The 26,141-nt window shown below is 42.9% G+C and overlaps 1 protein-coding gene and 1 pseudogene across 1 annotated transcript in view; both read left to right on the plus strand.

Annotated features, from left to right (window-relative positions):
- The first annotated feature begins 2,882 nt into the window (after window positions 1-2,882).
- LOC142465314 (U2 spliceosomal RNA) lies at window positions 2,883-2,996 on the plus strand (annotated as a pseudogene).
- Window positions 2,997-7,924: 4,928 nt separating this feature from the next.
- Window positions 7,925-26,141, plus strand: part of MAPK1 (mitogen-activated protein kinase 1) — a 28,764-nt gene continuing 10,547 nt past the window's right edge. Inside the window, exons 1-5 of the mRNA XM_075568533.1 lie at window positions 7,925-8,268; window positions 22,806-22,988; window positions 23,585-23,774; window positions 24,503-24,619; window positions 25,352-25,466. Of these exons, the coding sequence (XP_075424648.1) occupies window positions 8,141-8,268; window positions 22,806-22,988; window positions 23,585-23,774; window positions 24,503-24,619; window positions 25,352-25,466 (733 nt within the window). The 5' untranslated portion in view covers window positions 7,925-8,140. The remainder of the gene's footprint in view (window positions 8,269-22,805; window positions 22,989-23,584; window positions 23,775-24,502; window positions 24,620-25,351; window positions 25,467-26,141) is intronic.

Below are 26,141 nucleotides of genomic sequence, written 5' to 3' on the forward strand. Positions count from 1 at the left end.
TAACAGAGACAGCCTGACACTCACAGAGGTGAAAGAGGAGACTTGTATGAGATTGCTGGCCAAGGACAGAGAAAGTGAGTGGGAGCAGCAGCAACACATCTTCTCCATGCAGGGAAAGAGAGAGGAGAAGAGCCCAGAGCAGGAGAGATCCAGATACTTCCCGCGCTGTCAAAGCGTAACGGGATAACAGACATTTGGGAGGCCTTTTCCCGTAACTTTCGAGTTTCCTTTGTGAATTACACACACACGTCACAAATCTTTCACACACAGGCCTGCAATGCGACAACACACCCTTCTGGGAACAGGACTCCAGCAGTGCTGGCAATAAAATGAGGCTTAGGCCAGGTCCCCAGTGGCTGCTGCGGCGCGTGCTGCGGCGCGTGCTGCGGCGCGCGCACCACACAGCCCAGCCCACTACGCGGCAGGCCCCATTGGGCGTGTGTGACGCGTACGCTGGCAGGGAAGACAAGAATTTTGTATTCCCGTGTCGCGACGCGGTCACGTGGTCGGCGGCCACCCAATGGAAGGGCAGATTTGCCACGCCATGGCTGTGCCCCACCGTCATGGCCGCGCCACCCTCGCGCATCCCATCGCTCCCCTAAGGGGTTTCTACATTGGACACTGGGACTTGTATAAGGGACAGCGTCCTAGTGCAGGGGTGTGCAAACTGGGGGGCGTGGGATTTTTCAGGGGGGGCGCGGGCAGTTGCAGAGGCCCCGCGCTCTTCCCCAAGGCATTTCATTTAAATGCCGGGGGATGGCGTGAGGCCTCTGCAACTCTACTTACCGGGTGGTTGGTGTGACACGTCACTATGGCGTCGCTACGCTGCCGGGTCATGTGACGTGATGTCACATGCCATCGATCCCGCGGCTTCATTTGACGCCGACCAAAGAGGTAAGGGGGGCGCGAGCAGTGAAGGGAGCAGGCAGGGGGGCGCAGCTCGAAAAGTATGCGCACCCCTGTCCTAGTTTATTGTACACATTTTATGTTATGGTGGGTGAAAAAGGCGACAAAAAACCTCCACCGTAAACTCATGTCTGTGAGTGGTTTGACTGGCTTTGCATCTAATCCCATGCTGTGCTTAAAAGCTGTGTGAAAAGCAGAGCATTTGCTTATATGGGTTCCATGTAAATGGATTTCAGGCAAAAGGTGACACATCGCTTCTCGGCCTTTTGGCTAAGATCGAGTGTAATGTCTATCCTACCTGCTCTAAATCCAACCCCCTGGATATCACCTGTGGTGTCCCGCACGGCTCTGTTCTGGGGCCCCTACTCTTCTCAGTGTTCATTAATGATCTTCCCACAGCTTGTAAGGAAGCCTCAATACACACGTATGCAGATGACACAATCCTATATGCACACAGCCATAGCCTCTCTGACCTTCAACGCATACTTCAGTCTGACTTTTTCAGACTCGAAAACTGGATTTCCCAAAATAAACTGTTTTTAAACACTGACAAGACTGTAACAATGGTATTTGGGACCAAGGCTACATTTTTTAAAGCTTCCAGCGACTGAGCTCCACATTAGAACCAACGCTAACACCACCCTAACCCCTGTCACTAGTTTTAAATACCTGGGCTTATGGTTTGACTCCCACTTAACATTCGGAATGCACATTGATACCCTGACAACCAAGACCTATGTCAAACTAGGGGTACTTTACAGGAACAAATCCTCCCTAAGTCTCCTGGTCAGAAAGCGTATCACACAGCAGATGCTAATGCCAATTATTGACTATGGAGACATAATATATGGCTCGGCACCTCAAACCCACCTTAGCAAACTTGACACCCTCTACAATTCAATTTGTGGTTTTGTTCTCCAATGCAACTACAACACACATCACTGTGAAATGCTCAAAGAACCAGACTGGTCATCACTCGAGTCTAGGCGCAAAGTTCACCTTTCCTGTCTTGCCTTTAAATTCTTTATGGGCAAGCTACCCTGCTATCTCAACAAGCTCCTCACCCCTACCACATGCAGCACTTATCATCTGAGATCAGACTCCAAAAGACTGTTCATGGTCCCAAGGCTCAACAAAGTATCCGGCCGCTCCTCCTTCTCTTACCGTGCACCCCAAAACTGGAACAACCTACCAGAGACTCTCACATCCACCACCAGTTTAAGTTCTTTCAAATCTAAGGCTGTCTCACATTTTAATCTGGTCTGTAACTGTTTCATACGCCTATAATATATATTTTCTTTAACTGTGCATGCAATGTCTTGTATATAATGTATACCCTGTTCATTTATGTAACTGTATTTGTAACCATGTATTATTTGTCTTAACCCTGTGCTCAGGACATACCTGAAAACGAGAGGTAACTCTCAATGTATTACTTCCTGGTAACACATTTTATAAATAAATAAATAAATAATACCTGTGGCAGGAGTAGGATGGAGAGTGGCACACATTTGGTCCTCTGGCCTGGTTGAGAGGTGGGATGAGCCCAAGATTACTTGGATCCGTGCACCCCAGCTGGAGTAGTCCCGGGGTGGGGGGGGGGGGAGGGGGTTCTTAGTACAGTACCGTCTGTGTGAGGCTCACTGTGGGCAAGGTTAAGCCCTAACGCAGCGGTGCGCAAACTGGGGGGCGTGGGATTTATGTATATGTATGTATATTCCAGAATCCCTTGCTGCAGTGGAAGCACTGTATGATAGGTGATAATGGTGAAAGGCAGGGTTGCAGACCTGTTTGTGACATGTGAATGTGCTCACAAGTGATATTCTTTATTGGCTATATGCTATACACTGGGGATTTTTTTGTCGCCTTTTTCACCCACCATAACTTAAAATGTGTATGGTAAACCTACCCAGCCTTGCAAATTGCAAAGCCAGTACAACCAACCTCACACTATAGGTCAAAACAGCTGTCTGGCTATCGCTTCTCTGCCTTTTGGCTAAGATCAAGTGTATGGTCTGTCCTTCCAAGGATGGACCTTGGAGAAATACACTTGATTCGATTGGCCAAATTGACCGGGAAGCGGAACTAGTAAGCCCGGGCTTTTTTAGTTCGTTGCACTGGTGGGGTTCATTGGTCGCTGCACCTTCGGGTTGTAATGATGCCTCATCACTAGAGCACAGTGTACATGCACAACTGGGTAGCACGGACCCTTAATATTTCCACCCTGAGCATCTCCCTGGCCTTCTGGCTGGAGCACCCGGATTTTTTTTGTATCCCCCCTGGCCTCCGGGTCAGGGCTTACTTTGAGCACTTTTTGCACTGCCTTGCACTCAGCACTATGAATTTTTTTTTTTCACGTTTGGGTTATTAATCACGTCTTTCTTCGGAGAGAGTAAAGACTGTGTGCCGGTCTGTAATCGCCCCTCTCTCATCGGAGAGAAAAGATTACATGGCGTTCGCCCCGAGTGGACTCGGACCCACCTGCCTGGCCTTCCCAGGAAAGAGACGAAGTTGGGGCGCTCGGCTCCTACTGGAACTCGGACCCTTTTGCCTGGCCTTCTGGCCGAGGAGGGGAAGAGGAAGAGGAGACGAAGTTGGGACACTTGGCTTCGGCTGAAGACCCACTGGAACTCGGACCCTTTTGCCTGGCCTTCTGGCCGAGGAGGGAAAGAGGAAGAGGAGACGAAGTTGGGACACTTGGCTTCGGCTGAAGACCCACTGGAACTCGGACCCTTTTGCCTGGCCTTCTGGCCGAGGAGGGAAAGAGGAAGAGGAGACGAAGTTGGGACACTTGGCTTCGGCTGAAGACCCACTGGAACTCGGACCCTTTTGCCTGGCCTTCTGGCCGAGGAGGGAAAGAGGAAGAGGAGACGAAGTTGGGACACTTGGCTTCGGCTGAAGACCCACTGGAACTCGGACCCTTTTGCCTGGCCTTCTGGCCGAGGAGGGAAAGAGGAAGAGGAGACGAAGTTGGGACACTTGGCTTCGGCTGAAGACCCACTGGAACTCGGACCCTTTTGCCTGGCCTTCTGGCCGAGAAGTGAACGAGCAAGCGGAGCCTGAATCTTTGGATGAAGACTCCATGTAACACACCAGACATCTTCTGGGCCCTCGTGGCTGAAGACACACTGGATAGCTCAAGGACTGGACCGACCTTCGGTCAGGACTGTCACAAGCAGGGAGCACCTGGTACCCTCTGTGGACCATGAGGCACGTTTTTTTGGAGTGATCACTATCACCACCTGGGCTAATAAAAAAAAAAGCTGTCTGTGAGTGGTTTCACTGGATTTGCTTCTTGTCCCATGTTGTGCTTAGAAGCTGTGTGAACAGTATTTGCTTATAAGGATTCCATGTAACAATGGATTTCAGGCAAAACGTGACACATTGTGTGCTCATTTGCATGTCATTTCCCAGAATCCCTTGCTGCAGTGGGAGCACTATATGCTAGATGATAACGGTGAAAGGCAGGGTGCAGACCTGTCTAAGACATGTGAAGGTGCTCACAGGTGATATTCTTTATTTGCTATATGCTAACGGTGGTGGTTTCTTGTTGCCTTTTTCACAGAACCATAACTTAAAATGTGTATGGTATACATATATTTTGTGAATAAATGTGAATGTGCTCACAAGTGATATTTTTGATATATATATATATATATATATTTTTGATATATATATATATATATATATATATATATATATATATATGTTATTTATTTGTTGCAGTGTAGGACAAAGCATTATATGTATATAATCTAATATTTTATATAATTAATTTACAGAAATTGATATTACAGTTCTGGGTGAAATACATTCATGTTATTTCCATGTAAAGAGTAGTGAAAGCAGCATTAATAAACTGTGGCAGTTTATGCGAACCAAGCTCCAGGCCAGAAAACTCAACTGTTTAGAAATGACATCAACACCAGGAAATATCATGCAGTATAAACCAATCTTCTGCTTCCATTGGCTGCATACCGCGTCTGTCATCCGCTGTACCAATCAGCGTAGAGAACCTCGCTGAAGAGTCCCGCCCACCTAGACAACATGGCCGCTGACTGCTACCTGCCAGCGCCTCTCCCTGGGTCACGTGAACTACATTCACTCCGCCTCCTCTGCGGAAGGTACCGCAGCGTACGCCCCGCCCTCTCCACGTAAACCACGCCCTTCCACGTTAGCTCCTCCTTAAACACGCCTTGCCCCACCCACACTTCGGCTGGTTCTTGCCAGGTGTCAATAAAGATGGTTGAAAAAAAAAAAAAAAAAAAGTGATAATATGTATCACAATTACAATAGATGTTTCACATGATACATTGTAGCATACACAGTATCGTTAGTGCTGTGTATAACCTGAGATTTGAGTTTATTTCTTCATGTACAGATCTGTTACTCAGGATAAGCTTTAACTCTGTGCTTTATCACTGATATACAGTCACACCCTATAATGCACGAAACCTAAGCCAAGAAAAAGGATTTCACATGTTAAATAACAATAATAATAAGGAAATGTGGCAGAGGAAAAGCATGGGATCTGCCCAAGTGACTGTAATAATCACTATATGCAGTTTATTCTTGATCTCTAAAAGGAGCGGGGAAAGAGTTCCCCTGAATTGAAGAATGTCTTCCCTCTACCCCCTTTTGTGCCTAAAGCCCTCTCTCGTCTTAAATCTTTCTCACTGACTGCCCCACACCTCTGGAATGCCCTTCCCCTCAATACCCGACTAGCACCCTCTCTATCCACCTTTAAGACCCACCTTAAAACACACCTGCTTACCGAAGCATATGAGTAGCTCTATGGCTGATACTATACATCTCATACATAAACCTTGGCCCCTTGCAGACGCACTTACGAGAACACCCTCCTACTGTCTCTGTACGTTCTTCCTACTTACCAATTAGATTGTAAGCTCTTCGGGGCAGGGACTCCTTTTCCTAATGTTACTTTTATGTCTGAAAGTGCTTCTTCCCATTATGTATTATTTGTTATTTATATGATTATTACCGCTGTGAAGCGCTATGTACATGAATGGCTCTATATAAATAAAGATATACATACATGCAATGTACCCACAAAAAAATCCCTGCGGTTTCCCCAGACGGCAGCCTCACTCTTTGGATGAGTGTGTGTGTTTCTGAGCTGTCTGTCAGTGAGGTTTATGATCCTGCATCATCTTTGTAATGCAGCAGGCAGAGGCACTAGGGACACGTCTATGTTTAAAATAGGTAGGAAGCTAAAACTGACACACACACGTCTGCAAAAGGGTGCTAAGATTAAGCATGCCTTTACTCTCATTCACATCCACCCTTTTGTGGCTATGGGCCTCAGTGTGCTAATTTACATTTCCCAGAATGCTCCTCAGTATCTTAATCAATGGTATGACAAGGACACGAGGGTGACAGCAGTTTGAGGGCCCTTTAGAGAACATGCTCCTTTTAGAGATCATGCTAGGTGGACCATGAGCAATAAAGATTTGAGGGGGGGGATCCCCCACCTGTACCTTCTCCCATTATTTACACTAATATCCCCACTGATCATTTAGATAAGTGGTTCTCATAAGCTTTTGCACAACAAACACCCGGGCTCGTCAAATCCCTTAATATGGCCCATGTCTGTCTTCTGCTAATTATCATTGTAGCTGCCTAAGCAGCTCCGTGCCCTTTTTAACACACACTCACTTGTAAAGTAAGGTAATATTCATGGTACAGATGGTATATATGCTTCCAAAATGTTTGCCTAAAAGTCTTTAAATGTATCCAAAATGACATTATAATATTCTTGTGGCCATTCTACACATAAAGTTTCTCTGATCTGGCCCCTTTGGAAAAAACAGTTGAAAAGCCCTGGCATACACCTTCATGCTATCATTATAACGGGCTTGGAGCATTGAAAATGATGAAGATGTAACCCTTTGTGTGCCGCAGCACCGGTGTCGTCGCCCCCTCCGGCATGCGGCGCGCAATCGGGATTGCTCCGTCACTGGTGATGGAACGGAAAAAGGAAGAGTTCTCCACTGCGGCTCCTTTTCCTGTCCGGACGCGTTCTGCGCTCCACGGGGACCTCAGACCGTGAGCAAGCAATTGGATCATGACGTAACTTCTACGTCATGAGAGCCCTGGTTTGGCAGACACTCATGACATAGCATTTGCGTCCTCGTGCCCCTAAAGGGTTATAGGAATCCAGACAAACATGGGTTAACCTCTTCACTGCCAGAATGGACTGCAAGCACAATTATGAGTATGGTGGTATATTTATTGAGCTCCAAAAAATTGCTTCGTTTGCTTATGGCTATTGTTACGATTGAAAGTCTTCAGGGCAGGGCCTCCTTTTACTTTCACTTAGGCTTGTTATATAGGTGCTTGTGCACACGTGGGCGTCCGCCCGGCGTTGCGCGTGAACATTTTGTTGTTAGGGTGCAAGCGGTGACGGGGCGTGACTCTGTCAAAGCGTTAGGCCGCGCTGTGATTGGTTCGCGATGTTGCAGCAGCGCAAAAATACAATTTGATTGTATTTTCCCTGGTCTGCCGCCGCCACGGCTCACGGCCGCGCACACGCGTGTCCCTAGTATAGAAACGTCTGGCTAACAGCCAATTATAATTGACGCATGCGTGCATGGTAGCGCACTATATTACACGCCTTACATTGTTGCGCTTATCACCACTGCTTGTACTTTATTTACCACGTATTGTCATTTTGTAAAGCGCAGCGTAAACTGTGGCACTATATCAGGGGTCTCAAACTCAGCCCTCAAGGGCCACAAACAGGCCAGCTTTTATGGCTATCCCTGCTTCAGCACAGGTAGCTCAATCAGTGGCTCAGCTACATAGAAATACACACGCCTGAAACAGTTTCCACTCATATATCTGCTCAACCTCCACTGAGTCAGTGTGTTGCTGTCAATAAAGATTTGTTTGAATTAAAAAAAACAAAAAAAAAAACAGGGCGGGGTGAGGGTGGAGGCGCGAGGCCACACCCACTGCAGCAAAGCCCGAGCGAAGTTCCCGCCTTCTCCAAGCCCCGCCCACTAACCAACCCCCCACTCCCCCTCACACACCCAGCGGGCGGGAAGGCGTCAGCCGGGCAGCGCCTCACTGTACACCGAGACACCGAGCGCGAGGAGAGACCGCCTCACCCGCACACCCACCGAGCAGGGCGACACCCGCCAGGGACACCGAGCCGCGCAGGGAGCCACCCCCCTCCTCCCCCCCCCCCACACCCGTGCACCAAGCAGCAAACATGGCGGCGGCAGGGGCCTCGTCTAACCCCGGCGGGGGACCGGAGATGGTGCGGGGACAAGGCTTCGACGTGGGGCCGCGGTACACCAACCTGACCTACATCGGGGAGGGAGCCTACGGCATGGTGTGGTGAGTCTCGCGGGGGGTCAGGGCCCTATCCCCGGGTGTGTCTCCCTCCCCTCAGGGGTCCATCTCCATCCCCCACCACAGGGGTCTATCTCCCCCTCCCCCCCTAGGGGTCCATCTCCCTCCTCCCTAGGGGTCTATCTCCTTCCCCAACTTAGGGGTCTCTCTCCCTCCATCCCCTCCTGAAGGCTACCCCGGGGGGAGGCCGTACAGCGTGTTGGGATCTGTCTGCCCGGAGCTGTCAGTGATTCCCTGGGGGAAGGGGGGGGGAGCGGCGGCTTTGCACCGGCTTTGCACCGGCCCTGCACCGGCCCGGTCCAGGCTGGGGGAGGGGAAGGGGGCAGTGATACATAGCGTGCGGGGAAGCTGCACCCGGCCAGGATCACGTGTGACCGGCGCAGCCGCTGGTTTTCAGCTCCCCCCCCAGCATTTAATTCCGAGCAGTGTTTATATTGGGATTCAGTTACAGAGATGTGGGTATCCTATACATGTTATATGTATGTATATATAACATATATCTATGTATTAATATATAACTCAAGTGGTCCATAGAGGTGTAATATATACATTGTAATTGTGTGTTTTATACACTTGGAGAAGAAACCTGAGATTTTGACGGCTCTGTACACTATAGTCCATGAAGAACCTTAATGTTGGTCCACTGAAAGGTATCACGACCTGCAACAAAACTGCTCTTCCAAGATCAATGTGGCTACTTGAACTTTGACCAGCGTGTTCTGTTTGTATATATGTTTGCATAGTCGCATCATGCACGTTTATGACTCTTCACACTTTTATTTTTATTTATTTATGCATCAGAAAGATTCTAGGTTATTAAACGCTTTTGATCTGTTCTGTCATAAGTATAATCAATGCATTTTCATTGAGACTGCTTTTCGCTGGCATGAGGTTTATTGATCTTCTCCAACCTCCGCTGCTCTGTGAACAACCCAGCCATGTCACCATGAAGTCTGATATTTTGATTTTTCTCATCTGGCTTTCTTCTGCATCACGTAGGAACGCCCAGAATGAGAGTGCGTGTGCTGGGGGGCCGTGGAACACTGAGCCCAAGGGGGTCACTTGTATGTTGTGTGATTTGGGCCTGTATTTTATGTACGTAGATGTGGCAGTTATTTCGGGCAAATTCCCCATAGACTTCATTGGGGATATTCAGTTAAAAAGTACCTAAATGGCGGCTTCAGCATATATAGAATAAGGCCCATAATATTTTGAACTATGGGCAAATTCATAAAGGTGTTTCTAATTGGTAAATGTTATCTTTCCACTTTTAGACTTGCAATGTGCTTGATCTCACCCAACAGTGTTGGGCAGCCCCTCTAACACTAGATGAATAATTGACACATGATCGAATGGTATCGATTATATTCAATGAATTTAATTAATCTGACCATGTGACTGCTATGCAATGCAGATGTCTGCCTCAGCAATGCATCAAACATGTATCATGCTGCTAGATATCTTTAATATTATATCGTGTGTGTGTGTGTGTGTGTGTGTGTGTGTGTGTGTGTGTGTGTGTGTGTGTGTGTGTTAGCAGTAACGTGTGATATCCCAATGTCGGGCGAGGTTTCTAAATTCTGTTTAAATGTTGTTTATTTCAATTCACTGCCACTGTTTTGTATTTTAGATGTCAAACTAGACTCGTTGATGTTTGTAAATATCTAGTTTGCCAAAATGTATACTGTGCTCAGATAAATCACTTAATGTGGCTTGGCTAGGGCCCTTTAAATTGGCTGTCTTATCACCCAAAAAGTGTAACTGCCACATGCAGAAAGTAAAATTGATTTTGACAGGCAACCTGTTTTGGAATGATCTCTTGGTCGTTCACAGTATTATTGCATCTGTGCTGTATGATAAATTGTAGCATTCATGACGTTACGTAAGTGTGAATGTATCCTTTGATTAACCATAGGTGTCTTTAATTTCTGTACTTTACAGTGCATGTAATGTTTGTAATTTGATGCATTGCTACTGCAAACACTGCAGAATAATTATTTGAACTACTACAATGTAGTGGTCAGTACCAAATGGTTTCTGGTTACAGAACAAACTGTGATGGAATGAATTTAATCCCTACCAGCAAAATTCATATACTTATTCTGATTACTTATGACATTTGATCGAACAAATTTTCTAGCATAGCAGGAAACACATTTCACCTGTCTAAACAAAGTATATTGTAAAATACATTAATGAAGCAACCAGTAAGTGCTCTCTGTGGTACAATTTTTGATGATGCAAGTTACGCTTTGCCATTTTTACTTCTGTGAAACAAGCAAAATAAACTTATTTACGACATCCTAAAATTAAAGCCGCAATCCCAACTGCTAAATGCTCTCCTCCTTCCAATTTAAATTTTTTGCCAAGTGATTTTTGTGACATTGGAACGTTATTTGTTGCAGCTTCCTATTGGTCAATGTAGGTGGCCATGTTGGATTTTTTTTGAGGGAGCACCGCTGCCTAACAATGTATATATCCCCAAGATATGCATGTAATTTTTCCCATGTCTCTATATAAAGTGTACATTGGCCTAGAAAGTCTACATTAGCTTAAAATGATAATGGGCAAACCATTCTTTGTCATTTCTTTTGCTACCATCATGTTTTTTACTGCCTTGCTTGTAAGAAGGTATATTTTTAATTTTGAGTGTTGACATCCCCCACTGCATATTAGTTACATAGACAAGGGGTGCACAAACTTTTTGTGCTGCACCTGCCTGCTCGCGCCCCCCCCCCCTTACCTAGGAAGCAGCGTCAAATGACACCGCGGGGCCATGTCACGTGACCCCAAGGCGTAATTTGATGCGCATTGCCATGGTGACGCGTCGCCCTAAGCCAAGGTAAGTAACTTACAGAGGCCTTGCTTGCTCCCCGGCATTTAATTTAAATGCTGCGGGGCATCTGTAACCGCCGCGCCCTCCTCCCCCTCCCCCCCCCCCCCAATAAAAAAAAGCTTGCACACCCCATACAGACTATTGTATAGGTCATACAAATCAATATTACTTTATGGGTCATTACATTCTTTTCCAATTCTTTCCAACATAGAATTTGATGGCGAGTAATAACCACTCTGCCCATTTCCCCGTCTGTTGTAAAACATCAGACCCTATATGATGCCTTGGCTGGCTTTTATATTTAGGTTTTGCCTTAGGTTTGTCCCAAGCTTGTTTGCATTCCTTTACTGTGCTGGCTCATACCACATCTGTTGGGAGACGGTTCCACGAATCTACTATCCCTTCCATGAATAAGTACTTCCATTTTCTCTTAGGTGCCACCCTCCAGCTAGATCTATAGCTGGTAACACATGTTTTGCACTGAAGTATTTAAACAATAGTTGCTGTTTATTTTTTTTTAGCACAGATCTGCAGCACTGTTTCTTATTTATGTAATTGTTTATATTGTTAAATAGACAGTAACATTGTCCTTCCGACATGGGAAACAATCTTTTAAATAGGCAATGCAAGTGGCACTGTAAAACAACAATTTTTTTTATGTATGCAGCCTTTGATTACCTGTATTGAAAATGAATTGTCTAAGCTGCCGATTGTTTAATTCTTCTGTAATCGATCAGCAAAATCCTGCTTCCCATAGTTCCCTAAATGTCTGGATCCATTAGTCAGTGTAACACAGCAGCTACAATGTATTATATATATTACCAAGGTAACATTATTGTTACAGTTTGCAGCTCAACCGCTTGGAACATTGGCAACAAATGATCACAAACAGGGAAGTGTTGCAAAGATCTTGCACTGCTGGATAAGTGTGCTAAATCCTACAAAAATCAAAGGGTGCTCATATTAAAATTCACAAAAAATGATATAAAGCGTTGAATTAAACTGTAAGCATTATCTAATACTACAAAACGTATTTATTTTAGGGGGGGGGGGGGGGGAGGACACGTAGGATATTGCATGGATTGCTCCTTTAAATAGATCCTATTTAATCAGAATAAAATTTATTTTTGACAACAGACTTATTTCCAACATCCCTTTTTTGTACTACAAATTATAATTCCTACGGATACATAGTGACTGATGGCGAGAGTTTATGGCTAGAACGGAATTTTTGTTGTTGCAAATCTTGCATACGAAATGTGAGCCTTTAATCATTCATTCGGTGTTCTCTAGTTCTTACTGAATTATCACATTTACCACAATGACTACAAATCACCTGGACAGAAAACTGCTGGTCTGACAGGTCGAGTAGCACCAGAAATCAGATGGTGCCTGGGTTGATGATTTCAATGCATACTTAACACTGGCAAATTACATAAGGGGGGAGGACACAGATAAAGAGAAGAGGGAGGTGGAAAAGACAGGCAAAACCCTCCCTGCAGTTCGAAACCCAAGCCCTAGGGGCATCCTCCTAGCTCCCCACTCTGCCTGATAGAGCACCCACCACAGCAGGGCCTGATTAGGGTCATAACCTGCCCTACTCTCCTTTGTCAGCCAAGGCTCCCAGATTCAGGGAAATTTAGGAGTTTTTTTTTTTCCTCTTAAAATTGGCTGTTATTTTCTCTGTTTAATGTGTTCTATCCTTTTGAATAAAATAAACATGTGTTATGGTATCTGCAGGCGTTGCAGTGCATGTGATTACAGCAGAGGAGCAGGCACTGATTTTTCCATGCCACTGTGGTACATAACGTTTTTCAGTCCTCCATTACAAGTGCTTTCTGTTTTACATACAACAGTAAAGCATTAAAATAAGAGCTCTGTCTAAAGATATCCAAGATTTGTGGAATGCAAATTCATGTCTGTACTGGCTTAGCGCTGGAAGTCTTACCACTCCAAGTTTTTGTTTTTTTTATTGCATACATTTCCTGGCATGCTTCCACTAAACCGAGATTTTAGGGGGGATTCGCCAGGCTCCATTGCAGGTTAATGTATACAGTCCGACGCTACCTGCCATTAAAAAACAACCACATTTAAGATTTTTCATAAGCTTTTATTGTTTTTTAAATAAAAAAAACATTCATGACAAATGAAAGGATGTTTTACTAAGCCTGCAGCATTTATATTTATAATACTGTATGTAGTATAAACAAAATAGTTCTGTGGGTCTAACTGAAGGAGTAATTAGCTTGATAATGTACCATATGCTCTTAGACTTTAAGCAAATAAACTTTCCCACAGGACTGCAACATTTTGAGGATAAAGTTTGATAATGTTTTTGCATGGTTTGAGGCGCTTTTCATACAATAGTGGAATGCAGAACACACCCATTGATACACTTCCATCAGATCAAAAAACATTCTTTTGCTGGGTTGTGTTCTTAAAGTGCAATCTATTCTTGGTCAAAAATCAGGTTTTTAGATAATTTTTCTAAATATAAATCACTTTCTTTTGTAATTGCTATCTAAATCAAATGACGGCCATTGTTTTTTATATTTCTATTCCTTATGTACTGTATTTGAACGCTTTTTTCAGTTCTGCATTTGTTTATTGGCTACTAAAATGCACAATTCTTTTGGGTTTGCTAAATTTTGGATTATTTATGGTTAACAAGTTGTGCAGTGCATTATTTCACTTATACCATCATAGCTGTACAGGTCTACAATGTGATTTGTCATTTAATGCTAGATACAGTATTATATATTTCACTGCAGTTGGAGAATAACTAATTCACATCTTGACTCGCTTTCCCTTGTGTGAGAAAATGAATGGGGCTGCAGTAAGTAGTTGATTTAACAATATGACTGTAAGCTTATTGCTGGGATGCTAATGCAGAAAGATATCTCAAGTTCCACATTACCAGGTGAAAGGGTATAGGTCAGTCGTGCCCCTTTTTGTGAGGAAGTAGGTTTCTACAAAGAACATGAGGCAGGCCGCAGATAGATATCTATCTCAAACAAATGTTATGTAAATGTCATGGTTGGAAAATGATCTACTGCAGTTATTTAAAAATAAATGTATATATAAGCCCCAATTCAATATGGTGTGCAGCATCTCGCATATCCACATGTAAATTACTTTCTTTTGCATTGCCCAGTATCATTTGTTAATGTGCAGCCCATGTTTTAGAAATATATTTGCGATTTATTACCAAAATATCTAAATCATAGGTTTTTGCTATAACTAACTTTGAGGAAGATTTTTCCAGCTGGACTATTTGTAGAAACGGGATGTTGACTATTTTATTTTTCCCAAAACCAAAAGACGCGACTATTTGCTCTCTGGATTTACTTGGCTTTTGAGTATCAAGTTGTAAGGCTGTTATGGGCTTAAACTAAAACATAGATTAATGCTTCCCTTGTAGGCTTCATGGACATTTTAATGGTCAATCAGGTTGTTTCATAATTACTTTCACATATTCACTTTGGCAATACACTACCTTTTTATATATCCTTTTTGCTTGTAGTAGGGACTACCGTGCATTGCTGTACATAACACATGCCGCACAGGCTCTTATGCATTTGCGTGCAAATACCCCCTTCACACCATTGCACCCTGGTTTGGGGAAATGTTGCATTTATTTGGCTTAACATTGGCTTTGCATATCATTTTGTAACAGGGTACCGTTTTAGAACTTTATTTGTCCTTTAACATCCTAAATTATATATAATTTTAGTGTCACTGCTGCGTTAAGTGTTCTAGTTAGTTTAGTGGTTGTGCTAGGGTAACGGCTTAATACATATTTATCTAAAGGCGCTAACAGATTCTTTGTGTTCAAAATCACTTCACTATATCACCCATTCTTTGTTTGTTTTTGTTCTCCCCTCCCCCCCCCCATAAAATGCCTAATGAAGCCAAAATCAATGCTGCACTCTCTAACTTCATTTTGTGCATACATTTTTACATTGCTTTCCCAATGTTTATCATTAGCTGTACATTAAATACTTTAAGTCTGTAGTAGTATAGTGAGAAACTGAAGAGGCTTGGCTTACTTTAGGTGACCCAATGACATTTGAAGCCACAGTTGTTGGTGCAAGATAGCATTTACTTGCATGTCAAGTCACAAATGGTCATTATTTAATTTATTCTAGCACTTCAGAATGTAGTTTATGGAAGTAACATACACGTACTATATATGCCATGTATTTGTTAATAAAGAAAATAGTGTATGTTTTGGCCAGCAACATATTGGAACTTTATGTTCATTTTTCCTCCATCTAGTTTAACTTGTTCAGAGCTCTACAACATATTGTAAAAGCGCCTACCAATTAAGGGCTTTCTTATGCTCTTAAACCATGAAGTAACTAAACAAAATTGTGGTGAGGTTCATATTTGAAATGAATGACACAAGTGATGTCTATTGTCCCATGCAGAATAACTCCTTTAGAGGAAGCCTTTCAACAGGTGTTTCTGTATTTTTAAACCACATCCAAGCATAGAAAATCAGTGTAGTAAAATGTTTAAAAAAAAATATATATAATTTTTTTTTTTTTTTACCTTTTTGTTGCTTGAATGGCAAGCTGGAAAATAAAACTTGTAAACGCTTTCGATGTCGGGTTAAAAGATTAAATACACCACACCCTTTTTTTTTCTCTACCTTTTGTTTGCTGGTAATACAAATATGCTGGTTTGATGGTTGTATAATTTTTACCTTTACTGACAAGGTTAAACATTAATGTTTGGCATTGGAGCAGCTGTGCTGTGGACAGAATGTTGACTCCTACAAAGATCTCTTTATGGAGGTTTGGCCCACAGCCAGATACATGAAGCAGACTTCAAATATTTCTTTTGGCTGCTTTATTTTAGTTCAGTCCAAACTATTTCTTCTTGATTAGGCAATGGTGATTAGACAATAAGGTGCTATATTGGGTGTCCTTTGGTCAGATAAATATATACAAATGTAATTGCTTTAGCACAGGGGTGCCCAACTCCTGTCCTCAAGCCCCCCAACAGGTCAAGTTTAAGGGGATATTCCAGCTTCAGCACAGGGTGGCTCAATCAGAGGCTCAGTTGAGCCATCTGGGCTGAAGCAGGGATATCCTGAACCTGGCCTGTTGGGGGAGGGGGAGGGAGGGATAGGGTGAATATTCTATAGAATTATTATTTTGGTTTGGGAGCTATTTATCCCACATGCTCATTGTATATTATTTCAGAAAGAGCAAACTATTTTGTACGAGATACACAGTGCGTGATGTGATTACCCTTATTTATTTTTATTTATTTTAACTTTACTTGAATTGTTTGTTGATTATTGTAACCTGAAATTGTATTTGACCAGGTATTTCAAACTATGTTCGCCTGGCAAGAATAAATCCATACACCAGATGCATTTACGGGTTCTGATTTGTTGATTTTATGTCTAAGCGCCGGATTCGGTCCCTATATTTATGTTCTTTAGTCAACTGAAAAGCAGTAAACGACACAGCATACTTATATGTAACAGAAATAGTTTTAATCATCTCCTTTAACCCAATAAATATTGAGCTGCAGATTTACATGGAGTAATGTGAATTGTTACTTTATATAGCAAGATCATTTGACTGATCCACATTTCTAGCTGTTATTCAAAGTACTGTAATATTTTCTGAGCTATACTTATCTGAATAAAAATGCTTGGCTTAAAGATGGTTAATAACTTATTCTTAAAAAAAAAAGTCACTGTGGATGTGTAGGATTTTTGCTTGACCATTGGACAGTTCTGAAATTGCGTTTTGTTAGGTAATTAGAAAAATATATCTTTTCAGTTTTGTGCATAATGGGTGAAGCCGTGTATCAGTTCTTATTTCCTGCTGCCGTGTCTAAGATTTATTTTAATAATTGCAGTACTCACCCAGGGGCTGTTCAATCAAAATACTTTAGGAATTGGTTTTTGATATTTTATATATCTATATCAAAGATAATCACATGCTGTGTACATGGTAACAAATTTAAGGGCACAAAGGGTGTCCGATTTTATATAAAGTGTGAGAAATAACACCAACTATTATTGAAGTCGGTGCAGATAAGAAACATAGGTCCGGAACCAATCAATATTTATTTTCCACACTTGGTATAAGCCAGAAGCATCTTTAGAGCAGGTGAAAAATATATTGGTGTTCAACAGAACCATAGTACCTTCAGAAATTTGGCATAATTTACGGCCTGCATCAAATATATGTAATTTTATTAAATCTGACTTGTATATAGCGCTAAAATCCAGTATGAAATGTCGCTCAAACTGCATATGAGCTCAAGAAAGATTTTTCAAAGTTATGATTGCGATAGTTCTACTGCTCTGGTTGTGCTCCGTTTTTCACTCCGCTGCTACTGGATCTTCACACACAGCAGACGCTGCACACCTTGAATCTGCCGGGCCTCAGAGAGTGTGTACAACAGGTAGCAGGCAGATTTAAGGTGTGCAGCGTCCGCTGTGTGAAGATCCAGTAGCAGCAGAGTGAAAAACGGAGCACAACCAGAGCAGCAGAAATATCGCGATCATAAAATATATTTATTTTGTATATAGCGCCAACAGCATACGCAGTGCTTTACAAAATTACTGTACAGGAAACTAAAGTACAAATATTGGGATAAGGGGAGCAAAGTAACTGATAACATTTAAAGGGAGACCCTGGATTGCTTACAGTACGGGTGATGTATTGTGAGAATCGGACACAGTAGGCGTAAGGGTACTGTACATCTATTAAAAGTGCAAGTCAGGCAGGTGAAGTGCATCTGGAGTAAGGAGACCAAAGCTGCTATTACTAATTTTCTTAGGGTTGGTTTGTTACTACTGCCTTGTTAGAACAGCTACACTATCCTCGTGCATTTGCATTGTATACTGAAATGTTATGGTCCCAAGTGTCATTGCTGTATTTACTTGACAGCGGGGTTTAGGAGGAGCTTAAACTATTTCCTCGAAGGGCTTTGGTTTGTGTGCTCTGTTCTGGCTTCTGTTTCTTTAAAATGCTACATATTAGGCAAGGCTTTTTTATTTGATGATTGACGCATCTTTCAGGATTGTTATTTATCGCGGGTGATACATTTGCTGGTATTTCTTATTTTATTGTGTGTGTGTGTACTTCAAAGGTACAACCCCTCACGTTTTAAATGTATTTCTGGTTAGCAGTGATACATTTTGGATTGGGAGGTACAAAATTCATTCTATTCTGTGCAGGGAGTGAGATTGTAGCTATAAATGAGCTACAACTTGGTTTGTATCCACACTTTATATATTTCTCAGCCTTTTTCTCTCCCAGTCAGAAGCAAAAGGTAAATAAATACCTCTTTGCACCAACAAATACTCCCTGGAATGTTTTGATTTTTTTTTCCCGAAGTTGCTTTTTTCTGTTATATTTCAACAGTTCAACATTGTGAAGTAGAGCGATCTATTGTACAAAGTGGTCTGCACATCATTGCCTTCCTCCACAACTGTGTGTGTGTGTGTGTGTGTGTGTGTACAGACTGTTCTGTCTTCTGTGCTTAAAAATATAAAACCTGTCTGCTTACTGAAAAGTCAGCCGTCTGACACATTTATTTTTATACGATTTTAAATGCAGACCATCGGCAGGAACATAAAATAACAGCTCTGTTCCATGTTGCTGGCAACAAGTGCCTAGTGAGCCTCGGACCGTAAGGCTAAGTCCTTGGTGGTCACGGCGGCTGAGGCTCCAGTGGCGGTGTGTGGGCGCGCAAAGCGCTGTGATGCATACGCAAAATTCTTGTTCTTCACGTGCCACGACGAGGTCACGTAGTCGGCACGCAGCCAATGGCAGGGCAGATATGCCCCGTCATGGCCGCGCCGCACTCCCCCGAGATCTCCCCTATAGACCGCTGATCGCGGCTGTAGTCTCTGCAAGTGCCGGCAGGCAGGACTGGGGCCGTAGCCTAAGAAAGATATGGCAAGCACAGAAAATATATTTAACCACGGCACAGTGAACTTGTTTGCTTCAATATATACTTCAAGGACAAGTGGTATGCACAGGTTTGAGCTTCGTGAATCAGGGTTTCTCCCCCTCCCCCCCCCCCATCTTCGGTACCAAAATCTGTTGTGAGCCCTTGATTGCTTTTTTCTATTTGATGCTGTTGACACTGGCAGCACTATGGTTAAGCACAAATAGAATTCCAGAGAATCTCTGATATGAGAGGATGTTCATTTGCACTTATTTCTATACACCGGTCTTCAGTATAGTCTTTCAACCACCCTCTTGGTAAAATGTTTTTACTAGAAATATTTGCTTTGGCTTGTATTTATTTATTTTGAGACATTGCCAGCTGTGTTTTTGTCTTTTTTTTTTTTTTTTTAAAGTCCTTTTGTCTCATGTCGCCTTGTGGATACCAATCAATCACGTAAACAGAAGTACAGCTTTGTTTCTATGGCAACCCAAACTCCCACCTCACGTCATGGCAGGGAGACGGAGTAATCGGAATAAATAATTTTACAAATATTTGCATGAACAAAACGTGACTAGATCCTTTTGTATTAGAAAATAGTTATGCATGTATATGACCAATGCAATATTGCAGTTTGTTTAACTTGTACTATTGACAAAGTAGCACTGATTTTCTGATGGTGAAAATTCACTGGTATAATGAACAGTGGCGAGAAAACGTTTGTGAACCGCAATGATTGTGGAAATACCATAGTTTTCCATGATAACCTTCTTGAATCAAAACTAGTCTCTACCTAAATATCCATTAAGGTTTATATTAACCAATTCCATGTCTTTCAAAACAAAATTATGTATGAATTAGACAAACAATGAGTAATTAAGAGTGTATGTTCAAAAATAAGAGAAACCCGGGTTTTATCAGCTAAATTAAAGGGGATAATTAGAAATCAGGTGTTTAAATAATTAGGTAGATCTTATGGGGTGAGTTTGGGAGGCCCCACCCTAGATAATAAAAAAAGTTGAGAGTTTGGTCTTCACCGTACAAGGATCTGCAGGCCACTCTCACCTTGGCTAATGAGTGTCCTTGACTCAACTATCAGAAAAAGACTGAACAAGAATGGTGTTCATGGAAGGATAACCAGGAGGAAACCACTGCGCTCTAAAAACAAAACATTGCTGCCCGTCTGAAGAGCACCAAAGAGCACATAGATGATCCATGACTTCTGGAACAATGTTCTCTGGCCAGACGAGTCAACGGGAGAAGTTGTTTGGCGAAAAAACCCAAACACTGTGTTCTAAAAGAAGAACCTCATTCCAACTGTCAAGCATGATGGTGGGTGTGAGATGGGTTGGGGCTGCTTTGCTCCCTTAAGACCTGGACGACTTGCAATCATTGACACAACCATGGTTTCTGCATTGTATCAGAAAACTTTAGAGGGGATTGTCAGGCCATCCGTCTGTGAGCTGAAACGAAAGTGGGTCATGCAGCAAGACAATGATCCTAAACATACAATCAGATCTACAAAAGAATGGCTGCAGAAGAAATTCTGTGTTTTTTGAATGGCCTAGTCAAAATTCGGGCCTAAACCCCATTGAAATGTTGTGGCAGGACCTGAAGTGAGCTATCCATGCAAGTTAGTCATTGAGTTGAAGCAGTTCTGTAAGGAATAGGTAAAAATTCCTCAACCAATGTGAGCAACTGACTAGCAAGTTACAGGAAACGCTTAGTTGATGATATTGCTGCTCAAGGGAGTGACCAGGTACGGAATCTTAAGATTCAAATACATTTTCACACATGGATATTGAATGTTTAATCATGTGTGGAGAGATGTTGAAAAGGTATGTTTCTGTATAACTTGTTTGATCAAGTTATCTTTATCTATTATTAGGACTTGGATTAAGATCTAATAAAATTTTAGGTGTGAAATATGTGAAAATTCTTAGGGGTTCACAAACTTTTTTTTTTTTTTTTTTTTCCTCGCCACGGTAAATCCCTTAATATGGTCTAGTGTCGGCGCTATTCACCGAAAGTAATTGGTTTAATTATGTGTTTTGCCCCACAATGTCATAACTGCAAACAATAGGCATCGTTAAGTACTTACTGTATAACTTTATTTTTTTTTTTTTAGATTTATGGTACGTCAGGAAGTTAAAAAATTTCATAGATGTGTACTTGTGTTTATTTGGAAGAACGTTGACTTATCAAGTAAAATATTCTGCTCATATGTTGCCTTGTTGTTATAGTAACTGAAATCCAAGGGCACGTCTGGAGATTAATGCAGCTCTACAAAGAAAACGTTCCAAATAGCCATTTCAGCAATGCAAAATTCTAGGGCTTTAAGCAAGGTCATAAGTGTATTGTTTAGGTTTGCTCTGCTCAAATATTTCGCTATTCTGTTTTTGTTCTCACCGAGGCAGAATGTATAATGTAAGACTGGCAGAAAATATACTTAGTGTATAGCCGGAAGTGGCTATCTTTTCTCAAGAACAGGAAGTATGAAGTTAAGCATTCACTAACCAGTCCATGAAGGGTTCTAAAGGGCGGTAAAAACAGAAATTAAATTTAACTCTATAAAGAACTTAATACACACCAAAGTTTAATATATGGTCTGTAGTATAGCGAATAAGCTCCATCCAATGAAATCGTTTGTGAAGAGAGACGCGTACGGAATGAATGCGCGATAGTGACAAAAGGCACTAACTACAGTATATAATTAATAAAATATGTGTTGTGATATACACGTGCAATAATAAAAAATGATACTGATAACCAGCTGAAACCATCTGGTGGATCCTGTCTCCACTGCTCCCCCTGGATTACAAGAATATCAGAGAGCTATGCGTACACATAAATACACACACTATACTTGCATATAATATATACACATGTATACGTGCGCGCACAAAATATATATATGTGATGCATCTTGGGGAGATGGAATGACATTGAAATGGATGTTAGAAGATCTGTATAAGGCGTATTTGTTTCCCGTCGCTACAATTGTGTAAATGATTAAACAAATCCGTCAAATTGCCCTCGTAGCTGTCGTGTGGGGAGTCTCTTTGCTGGTGTAAAACAAAATGCAATACCAATGAATGGCATCCAACCCTGTAGGACAATACTGTGAGTGACATGACAGACTACGGGGGCACTCCCCCTGTGCCGTATCAACATAACATACACAAGGACAAAGTGTCACATAGAATAACATTTCACTAATGGGATCAATATTTGAAAAACTGTATTAAAGTATATGAAATGCCACACTCGAAGTCCCTATAATATAAAAGGATGCAGTGGAACGCAAAAATGGATAGAAAACCCTTACATTATATCCGGCTGACACCTTGGCTAGCAGACCTAACGTTTCATGGACAAAAAGGGGTCTGTTCAGGTCTAATAGTTGGACTACATGGTTTCTTATCTTCTATAACTCCTGTACGTTTACATTGTACTCGTTTAATTTTATAGTATTTGTCAAAGTGCATTTATTTAATGATCTACTTTTAGCCCGGTGCTGAAACTATTATTTATCTTACCGAGAAATGTTGCAAACCCCCCCCCCCCCCCGCCCTTCCCCCCCAAAAATGCATGAAGGCAAGTTATTCCCCCCTCATTCCTCATTTCTCTACAGATTTTTTTGCAATCTTCAACTATCCCGAGCTTTTTATTTAATATCTTGCAAATGTGCTTCTAATTGGAAGTATGTTTCTAGTGGCCATGATAAAGATTTCAGTGCTTGTTTACTTTTTTGTTTCAGTTCTGCTTATGACAACATCAACAAAGTCCGAGTTGCTATCAAGAAAATCAGCCCTTTTGAGCATCAAACATACTGTCAGAGAACATTGAGGGAGATCAAAATCTTATTGCGCTTTAAACATGAGAATATTATCGGAATCAATGACATTATCAGAGCTCCATCCATCGATCAAATGAAAGATGTGTATCCTTTGCTTTACTGGGAAATATTGTAGAAGGCTTTTTTTTTTTCCTTTTTACTTTGCCGTTTTTATATTCGTGTAATCCTAACATAATCCGAATCATAAATATATTTAAGTCTTGACCACAATTCAGGGTATACATTGAATTAGGCACATCATTTGTTTTTGTTTTTGTTTTTTTCCCAGAGCGATCAATTCAACGTTATAGCATTCGTCTGTTTTGGCATAACATGAGAAGAAAAATAGCTGAAGGATTTCAAACTTCAAGAAAACGCTTAATTTTTCTTTAGAGACGGTTAACTTTTGTTGACACAGGTCAGAAACAATGCAACTGTAACACTGCCATTGTGATTTGACACATAATCAAGTCATCGGGCATGCACATTGAATTTGTATTTGCTTGGGCATTGTCTGGCCTAGTATTTCAGAGTGCACCGAAGTGGTTTAGACTTAAAATTATTCTGATTCACCCATTCTAAGCTCTGCTCCGCCTGAAATGTGCCTAATTGCCGATTTTTGACAGTGCGAGCAAAGTCATAGAGATCAGTTGTAGGCGGTAATTCTCCCAGCGTTACTACCTTACATTAGACAACTCCAGCTACATTGTGCAGGACCTCATGGAGACGGATCTTTACAAGCTCCTCAAGACGCAGCACCTTAGCAACGACCACATCTGTTATTTCCTCTACCAGATCCTGAGAGGTTTAAAGTACATCCATTCGGCCAACGTTCTGCATCGTGATCTCAAGCCTTCAAATTTGCTGCTCAACACCACCTGTGATCTCAAGGTCCGCAGATCTTTGCACGTGTATAGTAGAACCATGTAGCTGGGTGGGGGAATGCAGGCGTACATTTTAAGGCTTGGTTTGTCCTACATCGTTATGTAATGCACCCTATTAATTTTTCTTGGGGCCATTGGGGGTTCTAATCCTGCCTCCCCCGCCCCCCCAAGCATCTTGCGCAGCTTTTAATGTTTTTGTTGCCTGAAAGGGCGCGCTGCTTATTGCAGAAAAATCCACCGATGGCTCCCAAGGGGCAGCAACCGCCACAGCAATAAATGGAATTAAGCTTTCATCTTTGGAAGCTTTAAAGGTTGCACCTTGGGGATTCTCACAAAGGCCACGCAGGGTTGTTGGCTATATATCTATATCTGCGCTAGTTGGCATTATACATCTCTGGCTAAGCTTAAATTGAGATAAAATAGCAAGAGTCTGCACTCCAGAGGTCTGGAGAAAAAAAAGTAATTTGATTGTAGGATCAATGTTTCGGTCCTTCCTTGAACCATATCTTGACGAAGGACTGAAACGTGGATCCTACATTAAACCGTCACATGTTTTTCAAGACATCTGGAGTGCGGCCTGTGGCTATTTTATCTGCATGCCATGATCTGTGGGTGTCTCTGCACCCCAGGCACTTTGCAGTGTTTACACTGGGAGCGCTCCTTTGGAAATTGAAGTGTGCTTAAATACATGTGTTTCTGAAATCACGTTTGTTTGGTATCTTCCCTTGTGCACAGATCTGCGACTTTGGACTGGCGCGTGTTGCAGACCCAGACCACGATCACACTGGGTTTCTGACAGAGTACGTGGCCACTCGCTGGTACAGAGCTCCTGAGATCATGTTAAATTCTAAGGTAAAAGTCCAACCCTCTCCGAAAACAAGATTTCAGCTTTTGCAAACATTCATTGTGTGTTTCGCTAGCTCAGGGAAAATCCATTCATCTGCTTGAAATCCCTGAAAGTGAAATACTGAAGGTCCTGAGATCATTAGGGATTTATTTTATGAACCAGTTCTAGGTGCAGAATGTCTTGTCAGGGGAGATTCTCTCCCCTATCTCTCCCCTTCCTCCCCCCCCCTCTCTCCCCTTCCTCCCCCCCCTCCCTCCCCCCACAGACACTTATCAAGCTGCATATGAGTCAATTGATGCTGTTTCTGAGGCAGTTTTAACCACTGGCACGGAAGCACATGGTTTCTGTAAATAGTGTTCATGTTTGACATCCCTTGTAGTATTTTGGTGCTGGAGCAGTTTGAAATACTTAGGAGTGCAGTTCTGACATATTAACCCTTTACTGTATCTTGCATGACCAAGGGCTATTGTTCGATATGTTTCCATTTAGGGGACTATATTTTCCGGGTGGGAAAATGACCCTCCTAAATTCTGCATTAGAAAGGATGACTTGTTTGTTGGAAGGTCTGGTGGTTTTTTTTATTAGTACTGCAGTCGGTTTGTATTTTGTTTTTTGGTGAACTTACAATGCCACATTATGGTGAAGTTCTGGTTTATTTATTTTTTTTTGTGCAAAAGTGCTTGATCTTTTTATTACATACAGTGCAAGTTAAGTTTTTCTATTTTCTTCCTTTTTAGGGCTATACAAAGTCGATTGATATCTGGTCTGTAGGCTGCATTCTGGCTGAGATGCTGTCCAACAGGCCCATATTTCCAGGAAAGCACTACCTTGACCAACTTAACCATATCCTTGGTAAAATCAACGGAAGTGAAAATAGAAACTTTCACGATCCTCCATTTCCCCCCCCCTCTCCTACACTCCCTTCCCCCCCTCCTCCACCACTCGCTTCCCCCCCCCTCCTCCACCACTCGCTTCCCCCCCCTCCTCCACCACTCGCTTCCCCCCCCCTCCACCACTAGGTTCCTCCCCCCTCCTCCACCACTCGCTTCCTCCCCCCTCCACCACTCGCTTCCCCCCTCCTCCACCACTCGCTTCCCCCTCCTCCTCCACCACTCGCTTCCCTCCCCCTCCTCCACCACTCGCTTCCCCCTCCTCCTCCACCACTCGCTTCCCTCCTCCACCACTCGCTTCCCTCCTCCGCCACTCGCTTCCCCCCCTCCTCCACCACTCGCTTCCCTCCCCTTCCTCCACCACTCGCTTCCCTCCCCCTCCTCCACCACTCGCTTCCCTCCCCCTCCTCCACCACTCGCTTCCCTCCCCCTCCTCCACCACTCGCTTCCCTCCCCCTCCTCCACCACTCGCTTCCCTCCCCCTCCTCCACCACTCGCTTCCCTCCCCCTCCTCCACCACTCGCTTCCCTCCCCCCTCCTCCACCACTCGCTTCCCTCCCCCCTCCTCCACCACTCGCTTCCCTCCTCCACCACTCGCTTCCCTCCCCCTCCTCCACCACTCGCTTCCCTCCCCCTC

The sequence above is a fragment of the Ascaphus truei genome, chromosome 13 (genome assembly GCF_040206685.1).
Source record: "Ascaphus truei isolate aAscTru1 chromosome 13, aAscTru1.hap1, whole genome shotgun sequence".
NCBI classification, from domain to species: Eukaryota; Metazoa; Chordata; class Amphibia; order Anura; family Ascaphidae; genus Ascaphus; species Ascaphus truei.